Genomic DNA, 19554 nt, shown 5'->3' with positions numbered 1-19554 from the left:
TTGTCTTGGAATTGCAGAAGCCTATGGACTGACATATGTAATGATAGTGTGTGGATAAAGTACAGGACTTTTGAGGATTTGTATATGTGCAGTCAAAGAGGAGTAATGCAGTGGGAACTCAAATATGATATTATCAATGTGCAAGTCAAATGGGATTTTTTTTTTTTAAGACCAAGAATAAAGTTAAGTTATAGTGTGACAGGTGCTGACAGCTTGTTGGTCTTTCCTTAGACAGTTATAAATGATAGTATGCTGATAAAGTATGGTGTTCATTTTTGGGGGGCATTTTTGGAGATGTTTTATTTATTTTGTTTTTTTTGTTCCTTATCAAACGTGGGACATTAGTGAGATATTTCTCGCCGTGATTCAAATGGAAATGTCTCATCCTTAGAGCGGATTTGTTTGTTCATCCATCAGTTGTTTTTTTTCCTCCATGTCTCTTCTGGGGTTTCGTCAAATACACACACAACAGCATTAAAGCATCTATAAAGTTGTCGTCATATGATTCAGCTTCAGTATTCATGTGTGTGTTTATCCCTATAGGCTGAAGTCTCTCCTTCCACTCTGACACAGTTTCCTCCCCCCGGTCTCTCCTCACCCTCCGTACCACCACCTCTGACATCCGTACTTCCCCCTTCTCCATCTTTTACTTCTCCTTTGTCGTGTTTCTCCCGGTCACAACAGCATGACCGTAGCATCGCCTCCCCCATTCCTCACGTCTCCCCTCGACCCCCATCCCTTCCTCAACTCTCAACATCGCCGCTACCTCCAGTCTCTCCGTCTGTCTCACCACCTCCCCTCCTCTTCTCTCACCCGTCTCCAGACGTTGCCTCGCAGCGTTCATTCTCTCAGCCCTCTAGCTCTCCCTGTTTTTCTCGTCCCGTCACATCCTGCTCCGTCTCCGAGTCACCTTTTCCCCCTCCCGCCCCGTCTCCCGCTAAAACGGCTGCCCCGCCCTTCTCCACTCTACGCTCTCCTCCCCCTGTCCCTGCTCCACCCCATCCAGGACGTAGGTCTCCCAAAGTGAAGGTAAAGCCAGAATGTGAAGATGATGGCGTTGATCACATGTTTGGTGCTGAGGATTGTAATGAGGCTTTTGCTGAAAGAATTTGCCAATTTGAAACTTTTCTCTGATTAACATACTTCTAAATTGATTGTCTTTAGGTTTTGGGCTGTTGGTTTGAACTGAATGATTAATAGAAATATATTGTGGACTAACCTGTGTTGTGTATTAACGTCTAAGTACCAATATGATGATTCAAGGGCAGCAGAGACATGCTTGAATGTAAATGGGAGTGCGAGTTGTCCTGTGGTGTGATTATGAAGATTTTTACTGACATGTTGATGGCTGATGTTTTACAGCATGCCATTCGACTTTCTGCTGTGTGTTCAGCTCATTTCGAAGGTCGCTGACTTGCTTACTGTTGAAGATCATAGCTGTCTGGTCTTTCTGCCTGTTAAGCAGGATCCAGTTGTTGGTGGTAAACCTCCTCGTAGCCCCATCTTTTCCCGGAGGTCCTATCTGTCACCCGTTAGAGGTCGAAGGGTAGGGGGGCATGTCTTCATTCAACCATGCTCTTACTGCACTCTCGTCTCTGTGCAGGAAGGCAGTCTTTGGAAATAAGCCATCATTCATGACTGATCACCACACATTTTGTACCATGCATGCTAAAGTAGGCTGATTTCTTAATAATGTGTAGTTTTCCTCAATGAGATGATTAAATTGTAATATCTCTGAGTAATGAGCGAGGACATGGAAAGTCTTTTCTTCTCGAACCCTAAACAAAAGCCCCAAAAATAGCACATTTTGATTTATTGTCTGTCTGTGTTTCTTTTTCTCTCTCACTCAGAGGTTAGTACAGGATGCACTCCACGGTGGAGGAGACCCGTAAGTGACATTTGTTACAATTGTATTATGATCATGCTGACAATCTTCTATCGGACTAATCAAAACAGAACAGAATATCGTTAGTGCCGTGTGTCGTGGATAGTTCACATCTGTGTTTCCAACACAGGTACCAGGCCCTGTACAACTACATGCCTCGCAACGAGGACGAGCTGGAGCTGAAGGAAGGAGACATTGTTGATGTGATGGAGAAGTGTGATGACGGCTGGTTTGTTGGTAAGATGAGAAAATACATCAACGAGCAAAAAGAATAATTGTTTTAATATGTTGTTGTACTTAGAAAACCTGTCATACACCGAGCCACAGTTGTGAATAACCTTATAGTTCATCAGTACAGCAGAGAAGGCAGATCAATTTGTGTATTTTATATAGACATGGCAAAACCTCCAAAAGCCACAAAGAGGCACACAGGCTCACCATGAGAAAGTCAATGAAGGAATGAATGAGTTCAACTATAGACACATGAAATATAGAGTAGACTTTTTTCCTACAACGCTATTGACCTATTATGTAAGAAAATACAACTTTGTCGAGTCGTTTGTGTTTTGTAACATAATACATTTAGTCAAGTATTGTACTGAAGTACAATTTCATGGTACTTGAACCTTACTTGGTTGTATCCATTTCGTACTCCTTTATTGTTGAACAAACAAACAGTCAGTACTGTCTAGAATTGAGAGAGATCTCTTGCCAGAAATGGAATATAATATTCATAATTATGTTCTTATTTGTTTTCAATCACCTGCAACTAAGAGTCATTGTGTTTTCGTTATCGTAGAATAAGCCCTTCATACTGTAGCCCAGATGAGACAAACCAAACACTGGCCCTGGAGAGAGCCTTTTGTGTTGAGTTTCCCACCAGAGACTGGAAGTGGAGGGTTGTTAAGTCGTTTGAAATCTGCAACCTCATTGCTAGATGTCACAAAATGCTACATTCTGCTCCAAATCGCTCATTTTGTAAGGGCTTTTATAATCCTCACAACATATAGCACCAACTCGTCTGAGACCCAAGATTCAGTTTAGAAGAAATTCCCTGAAAATCTCTTAAATTGGAGAAAAATGTACAAAAACTGTGGAGGAGTGATGCCTCTCCCAGGACAGAAAAATGCAATATCTGTTTTGTATCACATGTAATTTACATGTATAGCTACTACATAAAGGAAAATGAAACATTTTAAGACACAGCTGGACTAAACATGCTATTTGTATCCAGGCCAAGTTGGGACAGTGTTAAGTGTATCAGAGTTGGTGGCGTGTTGGAGACATACTGTCGAAACGATTCGCGAATATCAACAGGCTGACACCACTAGATGTCAGTGTGGTGCTACCACATATATCTAACCTGACTGTGTGGAAAGAAGTCAACATTGTCCCTCCCAACTGAGATTAACAGATTAAGTGTAATTACTCTGACAATCTGTTTACATCCCCATTACAGAAAGCTAAATCACTTGAAAACCTCTTTAATTGTCAGTTGTTTAGATTTGAATGTCCACAGCTGACTGATTTCTAGGCTACAGTGTCCTACAATAGTATCGGTAACAGCTACACTCCAGTCTCAGCCCGTGTTTTGAGCTCTGACGACCTCCTTCTGTCACCCTGTGTTTGTGCAGGGACCTCTCGAAGGAGCAAGTTGTTTGGAACCTTCCCAGGAAACTACGTGAAGCAGCTATAATGATGATTCCAGACTTCCCCCCGGCCCCGCCCCTTTTCTGTGACACGTTCACCGCCCTCAGCACAGCACCCGCAGGACATCTACAGAGACCTGCCGCACATCTATGTGCGTTTGCGTGTATGTGTGGCTTGTCAGCTTCACACAGACAGAATACTTAGCTGTAACTAGCCATCTTTAATGAAAGACTTCTCTAAAACGATATTGTTTTTTTTAATCTTATCTTTTTACCCTTATTTTTCTATCATGGAGAATCCAAAATTTGTGCTTCAGTCAGCGACCTAAAACTTTCGACAGCGATGGAAGGATATCGAAGGACCGCAGTGATGCTTTCCTTTCTGTTTCAACTGTTTAAGGGCAGTGAGATTGCCAAGATCACCTTTTTTTTTTCTTTCTTTCTTTCTTTTTTTTTCTTAAATCTTGATGAAAATTTCAGTGTTCAAATACAAACATCCCCAAAGAGGTTCGGTGCAGAGAGATTTGTAAAAGCAGTATTGTGTCAGAAGGTCTGTTGCGTGAACTGAGCAGCCATGTTGCATCATCAGGCCGGTAAAAGAACGATAGCGTCCCCGAGTTACATGTGGAAAAGACTGCATGTATCGATGTCTTGTGTCACCCAAGGTTTTCATTGGTTGATTCGAATTTGGGGGTATTATTAATCATAATCAACAATCCTTTCAGATATTGCACCTGGGTCAAAACATCACTGACACTGCTGTACTTGCTTTCTAAAACGTGTTGTCTAAGATTTGAAAACACAACGGTATTTTCGACATTAGGATTGACGCACTTTAACAAACCTTGGGACACGGAGTTGTGTTTGTTTAATTTCAGATTCACTTCAGATTTTACACGCTAAAGGTTACTCTGATCGGAGCTTCAGGGGTCATATGTGGACGGTGTGCGCAGACAGGTTACTGACCTTTTTAGGTATTATATTTATTAGAGGATGAACGCTGATCAAACTGTTGTTGGATTGTTTCGGAAAGAATGGAACACCACGTTGCTTTTATTTCTTTTTTTCAAACATATTTTAACTGCACCTAACCTACATTTGAAGGATTGTTATTTTATTGTCATTGTCCAGATAACATAATAGTTAATGGGCTATATTAATGACTCGCCAGGTGTCCTGTTGTTTTGTGCCGATTTAAGGATGAAATGACATTTGACGAAAAACTTCAGTCGTGCAACTGCAGTTTTTCCTCCGGATCCGGTGGCATCGTTTCACCCTGTCGTCAGACTGCGTACGTAGTGTATCACTGTTCATGTGTGTATTATTTGGAATAATTGGCAATTTCCATCTCTGCTTTGTCATGATCAGTAAATATGAATATGTGTTTATCTTTGCTTATTTTTTTTATTTTTATTTTTCTCTTTGGACAGACAACAAAACAATTTTGTTGAAGCACCTTAAAATATTTTACCGTCCATTGTCCTTCACGTCACTTCCTGTCATTCACTTTCTCAGCTGGTGTGAGAACACTTTGTGTGCGTGTGTGTGTCTGTGGTGTTTTTGTAAGCCTTTTGTATGAGAGCTGTGAAATGGCCAACATCCACTTGCTTTATAAAGTCAGCTGTTTCTCACCCACCATCACATTTGGTTTCCTTTCTTTCCTCACATCCTTCACGTCGTCTTCATCGGTGGTGCTGATCTCGACTCATCTGAAAGCTGTTCTAGTAGCCGGGCTTGTAGACCCTCTTCTTTTTTTTTTTTTTTTTTTGCTCCGGGTATTTCTTGTTTCAAGAGTCAGTGAGGTATTTAAACTGTAGGTAGACTGAGTAGAGTTGGTGATTGCTGCCTTACATCCAACTCGCTCATTTAATAGCCATGTATATGTAAACCTCTTCTGTGATGCAAAAAAAAAAAAAAAAACTATTAATTTATGCATATGTAGTCTAGAAAACACCAAGAAAGTGTATGAAAGTGTGCAGAGAACATGATCACAACCTCCTCAGTGTTCAAACGAACCGTAAACCTCTTGTCTTGCCTTTGATACAAACATCAGAACGGATTTGGACCGAAGGCGTGAATTTGACTCCTGATATGTTTATACATGTAATGATGATGTAAATCTTATATGTTATTCATGTTAATATCAAACCCAATGCACACTCTTGGACCTAAGTATTTCTACAGTATCATAGCATTTGTTGGATAATTTTATGGGGCTGTATTGCTAATAAAATCCAGCTGGTAGATGAAATATTTCCAAATATGTTTTGCTTTCAGCTCAACAGAAAAGACATTGTTCGTGACTGAAAAGGAAATCTTTAGAAGGTAGCCTGTGGAGTTTTGACCCGTCGACCAGCACGAAGGTGGCGGGATACACGTGAATGCGTTGGGTTTACACAATTCCGCACGTCAACAGATGGTGGCGGTAATGTGCAATAAAAGGCAGTAGTGTGCCTATCAAAAGAAGAAGGGACGCTTATGTGAACAAATTAAAAGTATTGTGGGATTTCGGTGGCACTCGGAGCTCCACACACATTTCTTCCTTCTGACAACTTGAATCTTTAAAAACGGGTCACAAATGTTTTGTTTAGCAGGTTAAGTAGTAGTCTACAACGTCGTGACTTCACTGTTGGGTTGAGGTGACAGGTGCAACACAATTTCGACCTGTGACGTGCTGTGAAACGTTAACCTCACAAACTAAATATCAGAAAATACTTGGAAAAAGGGGGGCTGTGTAAAACGTGTGGCATCTGTAGCTTTTATAGGAAAAACACTTGTTGATGACATTTACATGTTTCTTTCGCAGGGTTATCAAGTCATACAGAGGACAGTATTTTAGTTGTTTTTTGGCTCTTCACTGTGCGTGTGCCAAATATGCTTTTGATGCAGGTGCGAGTTGGTGAGCGTTGCACTGAGAATGAAAGAAATTAAAAGCATCAATATATGCAGTCGAGTAAACTTTTACCACTGATTCGCTCTGTTAAAACTGTCTAGAGGCAATTTTTGAACTATTAGTGTTTCCCATATTAGACCACAGAAACAAACCATGAATGTGGTCCACGCTGAAACGCTTGATTGGAAGAGTGCTCAGCAGATGGTGAATTTTGTGGCGTGATTCCTAACGTGACTTTCTTTCATTCGCGCGATGAAATCATCTCGTGCTCAATGTCGGCTTCATTGCTGACATAGATTAACATGCCCTACTCGCAGTTTGTTGACACAGCGCTCTGGTGGACACATTCGGTGTTTTTCATCATTTTTGGTACATGCAGAGAGAGGCATGCAGCAAGCAAAACAAATCCTGGGCTGGCTGCAATAAAACACTGATCATGAGGAACCAGCAGAGTAAATAGGATTCTTGTTCGCTGCAGAAGAAGCTTGTTGAGAGATAAGGAAAAGATTCCTTTTCGCAGACAAGACCCCCAGTTTCTGGTATAAACAAAGACAAATGAAATGTTTTGAAGCTCAGGAGTGTGAGCCCTGGGTCCCATCCAGATCAATAGTGGCTGGAATGTGCCTGAGACGTCCAGAGCCTCAGAGAGGAGCTTCGCCTCCAGACCAAATATGGACAGGAGCAGCAAGACCCGTCAACCAGAGCGAGAGGAGGCCAGCCAGATCCAGGAGCTGCCCGGGCAGGAGAATCGCTGAGGGGGGGAGGGGGGAGGGGGCAGGCTGGTTCCTAACAGAGGCTGGTTTACATCTTCACTCTGTCTACAAGTGTTCATTTGGGTAAGAGCAGACTGTGAGCCCAAACTGGTTGAGAAACACAGCTTATGCCTAAATTGCACTTGATTTACGAGGCAGATGGCTGGCTGCTATTTGGAGAGAGATAGAAAAGGACTGAAGAAGACATACTCAAGAGATTTAGGTGAGCAAGTGCTGCTGGTACAGACTGAGAGCAGGATCCCAAAATCTGTCCAGTTACCTCATTGCTGGGGTGTGGTCTGTCCACTCTCCTCCCCCTAACTACCCCCGTCCTATACACCCCACCTCCCCCCCGCATGGTTCAAAATCTCCATCACTTTGATATTCCTCTACTCTTCAACTGTGATCCCGGCAGTGTGCAGTTTACTGTCCGTGCTGCTGTTGTAACAGCTGGGAGACATTAAAGGGTCATGCCACATAATGTCGTGTTGGACGGGCCGGCCCCCTGGGGTTTTCGCCTGACGGGAGGAAAGGACTTCAACCAGCCTCTGACCATCTCCAGGGTGAGTGAGTGATATGATGTCTCCGTTAAAAGGTGGTAAAAGATTCCGTTGGCTGCTACAGTTTCTTTTTCACAACATGAGCAAAACAAAAACGTTTGACTTGTTTCTATGGCTCTCGTTTAATTTCTTCCCCCAGTTCATTTTTCTAAGTTGTGTATTTTACAAATGTCTCGTCTCCTCTGGTGGTCCAATCCAGACTAATCAGTGTTTGCTTTAGTGTCATCATTGTGTTTCCAGGCGGGTTCTTTCTGGTGTGGTATGGGGCTTGCACCTGTGCCACAGTAAAGGCAAGAGGCTTAGATACAAATAGCAGCTTGCATTGTAGACTGACATGCGCACGCACACACACACACACACACACACACACACACGCACACACACACACACACATACATCTCATTAAGTGGATTTCAGACAGAAGAATTTAGGAGTGCAGAAAATATTCCTAAAAAGGATTCTAATCCTGCAGCGTGTGCGAATGATTTCCAACTGAAACCTGAAGTCTGGCCAAACAGATTTTTTTTTTTTTTTTTTTTTTTTTTTTAAATCCTGAGAGACAGCATTTCTATGTTGAGACAAACTTATCTAAACCTCCATACATCACAGGACGTTCGTGCCGGCAACTGAGTCAACACGGAGAGGAATAGATTTGCCATTGATTGGAGTGATGACCACAGTGTTGTGATATGTCTCTTGTAACAGTGCAGCTGTTCAGGAGATGGTAAACTTCAACTTTAGCTTGACTTAATGGATCATGCAGCCTATCGTCCTCGTAAACTGACAGCACGAGCAGCGCCGGGAGGTGAAAGATAGTCTGTAGATGAAACTTTTTGACATTTAAGAAGAACAACTAATACTTTGGACAAGCAAAGGATTGATTGCAATAATACTTGGTTAAACTGTGTGAAGTTATCTTCATCTGTAATGATAATGGTAATTCCCTGCAGTTATGGTATTTCCTGTTGATAGAAGTGAATAGCCATGGAAGCCAAAAGAGAATTTAGTACATTTAAAGGCACAGTTCACATTAGAGTTAGACGAGAGGACAAATCCAGTAAATATGCAGCTGGTGGCCAGCTAGCACAGCTCAGTACAAAGACCAGAAGTAGAAGGAAGCAGCTCATGTTGCTCAAGTCAAAAGCGCACTTATTAACACCTCATATCTCGGTCCTTGAGTCTCCAAGCCTCTCTCTAAAAGAGCAAGTTTGTTTTTGCGCTTAGGTTTTTGTGTGAATCAAACATACAACATATAACATGCTAAGTAATGAGCTTTAGAAGTGCAGGTAGGCTGACTTTTGTTACCCTTGGAAAGAGTCGCATAAATAGAATACAAGAAGTCGGTAAGACATACTTCACCAAGAGACATCGTGAAAATATTTGTCCTAGTTTTCTATTTTTGAAAAGTTACTTTTTCCACCACTTCAAAACACAGAAGTAAACATTGTGAAACTGAGCAGTCGTCTCTCTATCAGTGTTTAGACTAGTTTGTGGGCTGAATCCCCAGAGACACACAGGGTCAGATGAGAAGAGTTCAGTAATCCTGCTCTGTTGGGACTGTGCACGTCTATATTTAGGGAAAGACATCAGGAACTACTGACTGAAAACATAGTTAGGTCACAAACCACCGGCTCTGTTCAATAATGTCACACCTGTTGTGTTGGCAGACACTCGGAGACCTCCATGAGATCAGCGATGAGAGAAGACTGGGATGGAAGAGGGAAGCGGAGAGGAATCTGGGAGGGTAAATGATACGTGAGGAGTAACACAAGAAGCAATGGCTTCAACTGTGCTTGTCAGGGAGAGGCATGTCAAAGAAAGAACCAAGAAAAGATCTGATATATGTCAGGGAGAGGCATGTCAAAGAAAGAACCAAGAAAAGATCTGATATATGTCAGGGAGAGGCATGTCAAAGAAAGAACCAAGAAAAGATCTGATATATCGGAAAGAGAAATGTTGTCTGCGTGACAAACTGCTGCTGCAGTGAATCCGGTGTCTCTCTTCACTGCCATTTTTGGTCAGGAACATCCTCCTCTGTGACCCGCTGCTGTTCCCAGCTGGTTGAGGAAAGTAAACACAAGTGATAATCATCGTTTTCTTCAGCACACAGCTGCCTTAAAGGGGAACTCTGTAAAAAAAAAAAAAAAAAAAAAAAAATGACAGACATACAAACTTATACTCTTGACAGAAACCTGTGTCGCAAACCAAGATGCTAACTGCCATTTAGACGGGTATTGTGTACAGTATGTTGCCATTTCGCTTTATCATCACGTTTGTTAGGTTTAGTTGAGCTTTGTAGCGTAGGCCTCCGCTTTATTATCAAAAAAGAATTTTGAAACGATGAGCTGAAAGATGCTAAAATTCTGCTTTAATGCTGAGGGGAAGTAGAGGGTTTGGGATCATTCTCTGTGCGACTCCTTTTTACTTTGTGTGATTTCATCCATTGTTAATCTTAACTAGAATTACCGCCTCGAAGCTGTATGTTTTCGCTGACTGCAGTTTACGCCCACGTCAGCCCAAACTCATAAGCGTAGCGAAGACTTATATTTATGTATTCCGATGGTTGAACAATGCAGCTGATTGACAGCAGGCAATGCTCCAAAAATATATGTTGCTGTGAGGAAAGCCACAAATTATAAAACATGGATGTTTCACACGCATCTTCTTTAACAGCACAGAAGATCTTTACAGCCAACACAGTTTCAAGGTGGACGCCCAAGATTAGTGTATCAGATTAGTGTCAGACCAAAGGGGAGATGTGGTCACAATCTCTCCTTCTGTTCCTGAATGATGTTGAATAATGGACAGAAACGTTGTTTTTGCAGGACATTATGACGTCGCAGTGAAGTTGACTTTTGGCCTTCATGATGTAAATTTCATCACTTTACCATTGTATAATTGTATATTGTGAAATGTATTCCTAAATTTGGTCATAAAATGCCACAAACGTGTTTTGTTAGGTAACAGTGACCTTTGACCTGTGAGTCCAAGTGAATGTTTGTGTTAAATTTGAAGAAAGTCCCTCAAGGCATTCGGGAAGAAAAAAAAAATCACATTTATAAAAGAAATGAATGCGAGGTGACCGTTACCTTGACCTTTGACCCCCAACATCGTATCTGTTGTTCCTTGAATCCAAGTGTGATGTTTTTTCTTTAAATCCAGTAGCTGGAGTGTTCCTTCAGTGACCAGGGTTTCACATCATCTAACATCCTGAACCTGCCAAATTCATCTTCCTTGTACTGTACTTCCTGGGTACCCCACGACTCCAACTGGATTCTCTGTTTTTATTTCTTCTCTTTATTCTTTCTTACATTGACTTTTGGATGAAGACACAAGACAAATGCAAGGAGAAGGGGAGGGGGGGGTTAGGGCAAACAAGAATAGTAAAAAGAAGAGAGAAGAGGAGAAGGAAGCAAAAAAAAGAAAAGGTGGTTTTACTTTAAACAAAGACAAATGTTTGACACGACGGCTGGAAACAAAAGAATCCAATAAAGCCCATGGTTATGCACAGGTTCAGTTCGCAGACATCAGAGCAGTAAAGCACACAGCCAGCCAGACTGCAGAGCTGAAACAAATGCTCCACTGTAAATTACTGCTCCCTCTTTGGCAGCATGACACATCCCCTCAGCACTTTTATCCACTGTTATTTATAGGCAGATGACCTAATTTGCCGAGTTTGCTATGTACAGTAACGCAATATGACTGAACATAGGTCATGCCCTGTGTAGTGTACAAGGGAATGTTCGGTTCGGTTTGAAGCTGCCTCCCGAGTTATTCTCAACGACCGTGGGGGCTCTCTCACAGCTCTTCTTCATCTTCATCACTTCCTGGCTGACAGAACACATATTCCATCTGGATGCCGTCAGTCAATGGGAAGCGGTGCGTGTTTATTGTATCTCCATGACGAGAGAGGGGCAGTTCACACACATGCATACCAACCAGGGTATCTTCCTGTGGTGGGGATCCTCAGAGAGCAGCCACTGTTTGGCAGAGTTTGTGTCCTGAAGAGATTGTTGGTTTGAGTTTGACTGAATGATCAGGCTTCTTAAGAGGAGTCTGTGTTTTTTTTTGTATGTTGCAGGAGAATTTAGGTCAGGTGAGACTCAAGAGACACAAAATCACATAAAGCTGTGATCCCAGCAGGGGGAAACGAACTGGAGGCCCTCGCCACTGAGGACTGTATTAAGAGATGAAGTGCCAGTGATGGAAAACAGACCTGAGACTTTACACAAAGCCAGCACCATCTGTACATCAAGTGTGTGTCCGAGTGAATAGGATTTATAGAGGGACAGAACGTGAAATACAGAGTTTACTGTTTTCTGCCAAATTTGAAGTGATTACTCTTGGATTCATTGTAACGCAAAATAGCTAATTAGTTTATGCGTGCACAATATTAAAATGGTAATGAACTGAAAAATAACAACGTGAAGAAGAACTAAACGCGGAGCTTCCTCGTGATATTTAGCAGGAAACTTGAATTTGAATTAATTCCTCTCCGATTTGTTTAATGGCATTCAGTCTTACATTTCAAGATTTCAATTTCAAATGTTATCTGAACTGCAATCCGACATTGATTTTAGATGTGATCAGTGTAAACCAGCAGCAGCTCTCACATACTCCATGTTCCTGTCTTACTCACCCCTGAAGGTCAAAGCATTCTTTTAAAAATGTCCACCTGTAAAAACATTCTTGATTGAGTCAGTAACAGCTGCACGACTGAAAGCCAAAATTAACATCTGTAGGGTTTATAGATGAGAGATCCTTGACAGAAATACTGAGATCGGAAGAACTTGAGCAGAAGTTGACATTTTTACTTCCACCTAATCAAAATAAATTAGAGTAGATAACAGCTTTATTATATAAAGTCAGAAAATACTGATTTAATTGAACCTACTTTAAAAAATATATATATATATATATTCAACTTCTTGACACCTGAGATTATAAATGTAAGAGTGTAAATGTGTATATAAACTATATGTATATCTATGTACTGGTTTATTGAATGTATTGTTGAAAAGAGCTGAGTTAGGACTCTGGAAAAATAGCATATTGAGTCTGCCAATATATTTTATTTTGTTCGTTATAAATGCAAACAGTAAAACAACTCAGAAGAACAAAAATAAGCAACACATTTATTTTCCACCACCTTTATTGATGCACTAGTTCGGCCTATTCTGCCCCGTGACTTGGCCTCTGGGTCCCAAATTTCTCATGACCTCAAGCAACTACAGTTGTCAGTTCTCGAGTTTGAAGAGGGCATGTTTTTGTCATTTTCCCTCATCTGGTGTTGACTGATGATGGAGGAATGTCAAATATGTCGTCCACACTCTTCAGTGTTAAGCATATAATCATTGACCCTTTGTGTCCTACTGTACATTGCACCTCGTTACCGTCTGTTTTTCGATTGATTCCATCACCTTATTCACACAGGACTGTCTCCTTATTTCTTGTCCTTTGCTTCCCTTCTTCATCCCTGCCCATCCAGATCACTCCTGGCAGCAAGGCGTCCAATGCCGACTTGTGCGCTGGTGACGTCATCCTGGCCATCGAGGGAGTCCCGGCCACAGACATGCTGCACTGTGAAGCCCAGAACAAGATAAAGGAATCTGCCAATCAGCTCGGCCTCACTGTTGAAAGGTTATAAGCACGAGCATAAACATGCTAACTAACCAGTGGTGGGTGGAGCAAAAGCAACGCCTGTACGTTACAAAAAAAAAAAAAAAAAAAGACAATACATGCTAAACTTTGATGTTGTTTTTGTGGTGCACAGGTGCTGCTTTTGCCGTGTCCACGCTCATTGCTGCAGTTTGTCCGTGTACAAGTGTGTTTAAACGATGTGTCCAATGTTTATTTTCCGTATTGATACAGCAGTAGATCCTGAATTTCTTTGGCTTGTGACCCCTTAAAGCAAAGCAATGTGTAATCTATTGTATGTCTACTGAAGAGAAAATGTGTTTTCTAAATTTAAATCCGCAATATTATCTGGAAATGAATCCATTAAACTACCTTATGGTTTATGCAGTATATTTCTTTCAAAATTACCATTGCTTATTTTATTATTAGTTGCAGTATTAGTAGTAGTGGTAGATTCTGAAACACAAAAGAAAATAACAGTATAGGAATGGTGAAGTAATTATACTGCATGTAGCATTTTAGAGAAAGGCCAGCATGTAAGCAGTCTGAATGTTTTATAGGTTGGGATTATAGACCCACTTACACACACAGACTCAAAAAGAGCCACAACAGTTCAGCAGGCATTTTGAGGCGACCCTCTGATTTATCTTTAATTCCCAGGAATGAATCAAGAATGTGGTCCCCACGTGTTGTCGAGGACGGCCGAGCTCACCCATTTAAAATAAACCTGGAAGCAGAACCACAGGTTTGTAGGAAATAGATTCACGTGTATTATGTATAGCTGCCATTTTGCTTCTCATGATTTTGTCAGTTGCATCCTCGCTTCCTTCTTCTCCCTACAGGAGTATAAACCCATCGGCACTGCTCACAACCGAAGGGCTCAGCCATTTGTTGCTGCAGCGAACATTGATGACAAGCGGCAGGTGGTCAGTACAGCTTACAACACCCCCATAGGCCTCTACTCCTCAGGCAATATCCAGGATGCCATGGAGGGCCAGATCCGAGGCCTGGTTCCCCACAAGTCCGAGAGGTGAGCGCTGCAGCTGATCATAGCAAACAGTGTCTTTAAAAAGCCCCATGAGCAACAGACACTATCTGCCAGAACCATGACTGTAGGGATGGAGGTGTTGATATTTTGGTCGGCCTGTTCATCAGTGTATGTGTTGGTTCTTTAAGACAGTCAGCAGTAAATTCTTAAACAGCCATATGATATGTAGATTATATCTTCCGTGGAGTGACTGGGATGTCATATTCATACAGAATATAGTTGCTTTAATACATTCATGACTACCACACATAAATGATGACTTTGGCAATTATTCAGATTCCAGATTTTTTGAAAATAAACCCATCTGTTCTGCAGGGTTGACTTTTGAAATCTATAGCCAATCAAAATGTGTCATTGTCAGAATTTGTGGGACACAGGATAAGGGACAAAAATACCGTGCAGTCTCATAAAGTGGGACACCTGGTCTCTAACTGTCACTGGGAGCAGCCTTCACAGCTTGTCGTCGTACTGACTCAGGCACAAAATATCTTCATGTCTATTTAAGAGCATTTCAATCTAAAGGCAAACTCTTTAAACTGAGAGAATGTGACTGAACAGTTGATTCAACTTCATATTTAAATGTTGTTAGTCTTGTTTGCTCAAGTTAATTTAACTAACTCGGTCAGATTTACAATTTCAAAACTCATACGATGACTTTTTAATCAACCTCTAAGTGCAATTAACTCACACTTAGTTCACCAATAAACTAATTGTTTCAGCATTAAGTTGTCTTTCCCACGGCGCCACCCTAAGGCCAAGCTTTACATTTCCCTTAGTTGTAAGGATCCAAAAATCCAACAGAGCATCCACGTTTCGTCCATCCAGCTTTTGGATTCTATTTTTTTTTTTTTAACAATCGTAGAAGTCTTGCTGGGCTTCTGATGTTATTATATTTACTGTAGTCCACCTGCTCTGTACATGACTTACCTCCTGAATCACCCTGCCTGTATGTCCCTCAGTATCTTAGCCTTCAGCCTTCCTATATGTTCATATGGATTTCATTAGGCTCTCTGATGTATAGTGTGTCACAGAATATATCACCCCAGCGGACAGGGGAGACTCTCTTTGTGGCTGAACCGCAACTTCTGGATGAGACGTAAATCACATCGAACCAAAGCCACGTTTCATTCAGCATCAGTTCCCGACTTATTAACATGAACACTGTATGTATTTACAATGTATTTACAACCATCATCCGCAGACTGGAAGGAATTATTATGTATTAAATGATGATTTGAAAAGAAGACTCAAGAATCAGTCAAAAGGTTGCATCATTAGCATTGTATGTATGATTATTTGTCACAATAATAAGACTGCAGATAAGTGCTGTATCACAGTTAGAAGAATGCACATTTGTGTCCGGCTCCTGTGTCTCTGATTGTTTGTTTGTGTGTGTGTGTGAATGCACTGCTCAGTCCCAGGACGTTGACCAACTTCGAGGATTCTGACGTGTACCGGATGTTACAGAAGGAAGAGGAGGAGCCTCAGGAGCCTCGGCAGTCGGGCTCCTTCAAAGCTCTGCAGGATTTCATTGACGGTGATGGTGAGCTCTATATCTAGATGATGCATTTCTTCCAAAACAAAGCAACATTTCACAAGTCCTGTTCGTGAACTTTGGGGACACCCTCAAACAGAGCCGGGTAAACTGTTTCCCTGTTTCTTTACACGTGGCTAAGTTGCAGCCTCATATTTAGTATACAGACATGATTGGTATCAATCCTCTCATCAACTTCTCAGCTCTCTTCTGAACAAATAATACTCGAACATATTATTTTAACTACTTTTTAACGCAAAGATAATATTATGAAGAAATACTTCATATTTTAGGCCAACATATCGACATGATGTGTGTTGATGAAAAGGGACACTTTACTCAAAAGTCCCATTTTTCCCTCCTGTACATACATGAGGAACAGTTTGCAGGTTTAACGTCTTGCTCAAAGACTTGTAGGCAAGAGGAGCCAGGGATTGAACCAACAACCCTGAGACCAACCTGCTGAAGCTCTATGGCACATGTTGCTAATTTAATGATGATTGATTAAGGCATAAATAATTACTTCAGGAAATTATATTCTTTTGGAAAAAGACTACAATTCAGTATTCAGATGTGTCATGCAATATTTTGTCACTGGATGTCTGTACATGTTAGAAGCAATGTGTCATTGAATGCATTTCCCCTTATTATGCAAGTACTGTGGCATTAAAGCTGCATTTAATGTCAATAGAAAACCACTTCCCCATGTCTATTTATTAATTAAGCTGAAATTCTGAAATATGCTTAAAACCCAAATAAACTGTCATTAAGAGGCCGTGTCCCTGTTCCTGCAGTCTCTCGCTTTATATCGCTCCAGTTTTTTTTGTTATCATTAATGTGCTCCCATTAAACAGTGTTGTTTTGCTGAGCAGATTCTTTCTCATTCGGGCAGGCAATCGTCCCATTGTGACTCGGACAGTCAAAGCCCCCACAACCAAACCGACTCCACCCACAGGAAACCTGCAGAAACTCCCCGTCTGCGACAAGTGTGGGAATGGGATTGTGTGAGTAAAAATAGAGCAAATCATCTGTGATTCACGTAAAGACCCTCCGTGCATCAATACAAACAAAAGGTTTAGCAAATTAACAGAAACAATACAGTCCTAAAACAGCATCACAACAAACTGTAGCCAGGAGACAGATATGTACATTTAAACAGTTAAATACAAGCTTCATAAATCTGTATTTACTGCTGGGATATTATACAAGATGTCACTATATTATAGGGTGCCAAAGATATTTAGTTTGTACTTTTTATTATGTTTTAGATCAAATACTAGAAAATGCAAGACATTATTCATCAAATAATAATATGTCCTTGATGATTTGGTTTATGTGATTTTTATGTGGATTTTTGTTGTAGTATGCAGTTAAATGAAACGATCCCAGAGCTGCTATCAGGCCAGTAGTGTTTTGCACATTTCAGCAAATGCATACAGGACACACTTACAATCTAATATTATAACAAGAGAGGACAGTAGAAACACTGCCTTTGAGCCAGGTGTTAAATTTGTCTTTAACTCAAATGAGTTCCTGTTTTTTGCACTTTTAGTGTGTTTAGGGCACAAACTGTACACACAAGTAATCATGATGACACGCCATTACTTTCCATGCAAATCTTTCTCTTTACTCTTGACATCTGTCTGTTTTTGATGCTACAGTGGGACAGTGGTGAAAGCGCGGGACAAATATCGTCACCCCGGTTGCTTTGTGTGCTCCGACTGTGACGTCAACCTGAAACAGAAGGGCTATTTCTTTGTGGAGGGCCAGCTGTACTGTGAGACTCACGCTCGAGCCAGAATGAGACCACCGGAGGGGCACGACCTCATCACAACATTTCCCACTGCATAGATCCCCCTCTTATTAGCACAGACACACACCCGCCGACGTGACGCATCTACGTTTCATGTGTTCATCTGCGCTTTGTTGTCTGTGTGCAATAACAGTTGAGTAAAAATACACTTTTCTCTCTGAACTTTCCCAGTTTGTTGTTGTGAGCTGGAAATCTCATTTCACAGGTGGTTACTGAACAGACGGGTTGTTTAAAGAGCCCGACAGAGACAACAAAACACATGGAGACATGTCACGATGTGAGGATTTACCAGTGGAGGAGCATCTGTTCGTAGAGTTTCTAGTAATAAAAGAATACAGCTTCCATGTACCAAACACAGTAAAATATTCTATACTAAAGAAGCACAATTGTCAATCATAATTATCCTGCTAATAACCACAGGAGACAAGAGAGAGAGGTACTGATCTTTATTAATTCATTCCTCTCCTTTATTTCTAAAATTGGGTTCACCTTTTAAATACAGACATTGCTTTGCATTTGATCAATGACGTTGACGATGACGTTTGCATGTACTTTTATGGTTCTTCTAATAGGAGTGGAGAAAAAAATGAATACAGCATATCGCAAAATTTTGCAAGGCAATATTTGATTGATACATCGACCCCAAGTATTGGTATTTTATTGTATGAGTAAATGTATCAGGTGCATGCAACATTTCTGACTGTTTTTTATGACAGAGTTGGTGAATCTGTTTGGGGTTTTCCTGTTTACAAAATTCTCCAATAATTGTATTCCAATGTTGGATATGGACAAATGTATTATTACATAAAACAATAATGCTCAAAATCATCAATAACAGGATTGATTCAGATTAAATTATTTTGACTGCGTGTTTTGTTGAGAGGAGTGACTCTTATGGCTATGTTGTTAGTCTGTTGAGACAGCAGGGGGAGCCACAGTATCATGTTTCACTTCTTTGACCAACACAAAAGATAGACGGCTCAGTCACAATGAGGTAATGAGTTCAGTATGTTGAGGTTATTGAACATTGAAGAAAGGTAATAAAGTTTAAAAAAAAAAATAAAAAAAAAAAAGAGGTTGCTAATAGGGAGTACAACATTAAGACAATGGAGATAATCCTACTTTTTAGTCTCTCAATGTTTTGGTCAGACAACGAATTAAGATGCTCACAATCAGCCTGTGGTTGTCACATGACCCCTGCAGGCAGCCATAAAACACAGTATGTTATACCAGAACTACATTAGAGAGAAAGTAAAACATTTAGGCAGCTAAAAACATATTATTTCTCAGAAGTTGTCAAAACAAATCAAAGCCAAAGGACCATATTAAATGTAACTGTACATTGTTTCCATGGTTAAAAGTGACTCCAAACATTGATCCAAGTCTGCTGGTTGTCTAAATGTGGAACTGCTGCTAACGTGTCAGCTGCAGCGCACAACTTGCTCATTCTCCTTTTTGGAAACGTGCACACAAAAGTCCCCAACAATAAAATTAGGTTTGAGTACACCTGCCTCAAATCTGTGTTTCACCCTAATCAGAATTTATTTAATTACACAATAAAAGAATTTCTGTTGAATGTAGCATTCATTGTTTAATGAAGAACATTTTGTAGTTGGTAGAATTGTGGTGAAGTTACGTTAGGGCAGTAAAAATATTTTTTGTGTTCAACATAACGATATGAATCTTTTGAGTCATGTTGTTTTTTTTATGTAAAATGAACACATTTTTATTGAGTAGGAAAATTACTTCATCAAAATAATACTTCAGCTTTTATTAAAGTATA

General features: G+C 40.7%; 2 protein-coding genes across 2 annotated transcripts in view; both read left to right on the top strand.

Moving 5' to 3' along the window:
* The window catches only part of sorbs2a (sorbin and SH3 domain containing 2a), a 49617-nt gene extending 44447 nt beyond the window's left edge, over positions 1–5170 (top strand). The window contains exons 25-29 of the mRNA XM_069689192.1: positions 544–1029; positions 1463–1546; positions 1851–1888; positions 2016–2122; positions 3520–5170. Of these exons, the coding sequence (XP_069545293.1) occupies positions 544–1029; positions 1463–1546; positions 1851–1888; positions 2016–2122; positions 3520–3581 (777 nt within the window). The 3' untranslated portion in view covers positions 3582–5170. The remainder of the gene's footprint in view (positions 1–543; positions 1030–1462; positions 1547–1850; positions 1889–2015; positions 2123–3519) is intronic.
* A 2393-nt stretch (positions 5171–7563) lies between these two features.
* Positions 7564–18844, top strand: LOC138615881 (PDZ and LIM domain protein 3-like). Its single transcript, XM_069689770.1, has 7 exons — positions 7564–7742; positions 13228–13379; positions 14037–14121; positions 14219–14406; positions 15840–15967; positions 16851–16962; positions 17620–18844. The coding sequence occupies exons 1-7, from the start codon at positions 7650–7652 to the stop codon at positions 17807–17809; spliced, it is 948 nt and encodes a 315-aa protein (XP_069545871.1). The 5' UTR covers positions 7564–7649; the 3' UTR covers positions 17810–18844.
* Positions 18845–19554: the final 710 nt, after the last annotated feature.

Source organism: Brachyistius frenatus, unplaced genomic scaffold (assembly GCF_029030835.1).
Source record: "Brachyistius frenatus isolate BFR_SWC_R1_liver_20210118 unplaced genomic scaffold, ASM2903083v1 Contig_7, whole genome shotgun sequence".
NCBI classification, from domain to species: Eukaryota; Metazoa; Chordata; class Actinopteri; family Embiotocidae; genus Brachyistius; species Brachyistius frenatus.
Note: the sequence above shows the minus strand (reverse complement) of the source record. Positions and strands in the feature narration are given on the sequence as shown.

Excerpts from the sequence above, each read along its gene's own strand:
- LOC138615881 (XM_069689770.1), top strand. The coding sequence starts at position 7,650 with ATGCCACATAATGTCGTGTTGGACGGGCCGGCCCCCTGGGGTTTTCGC. Across the intron at positions 7,743-13,227 it reads AGCCTCTGACCATCTCCAGG|ATCACTCCTGGCAGCAAGGC; the intron begins GTGAGTGAGTGA and ends CTGCCCATCCAG. Across the intron at positions 13,380-14,036 it reads CTCGGCCTCACTGTTGAAAG|GAATGAATCAAGAATGTGGT; the intron begins GTTATAAGCACG and ends TTTAATTCCCAG.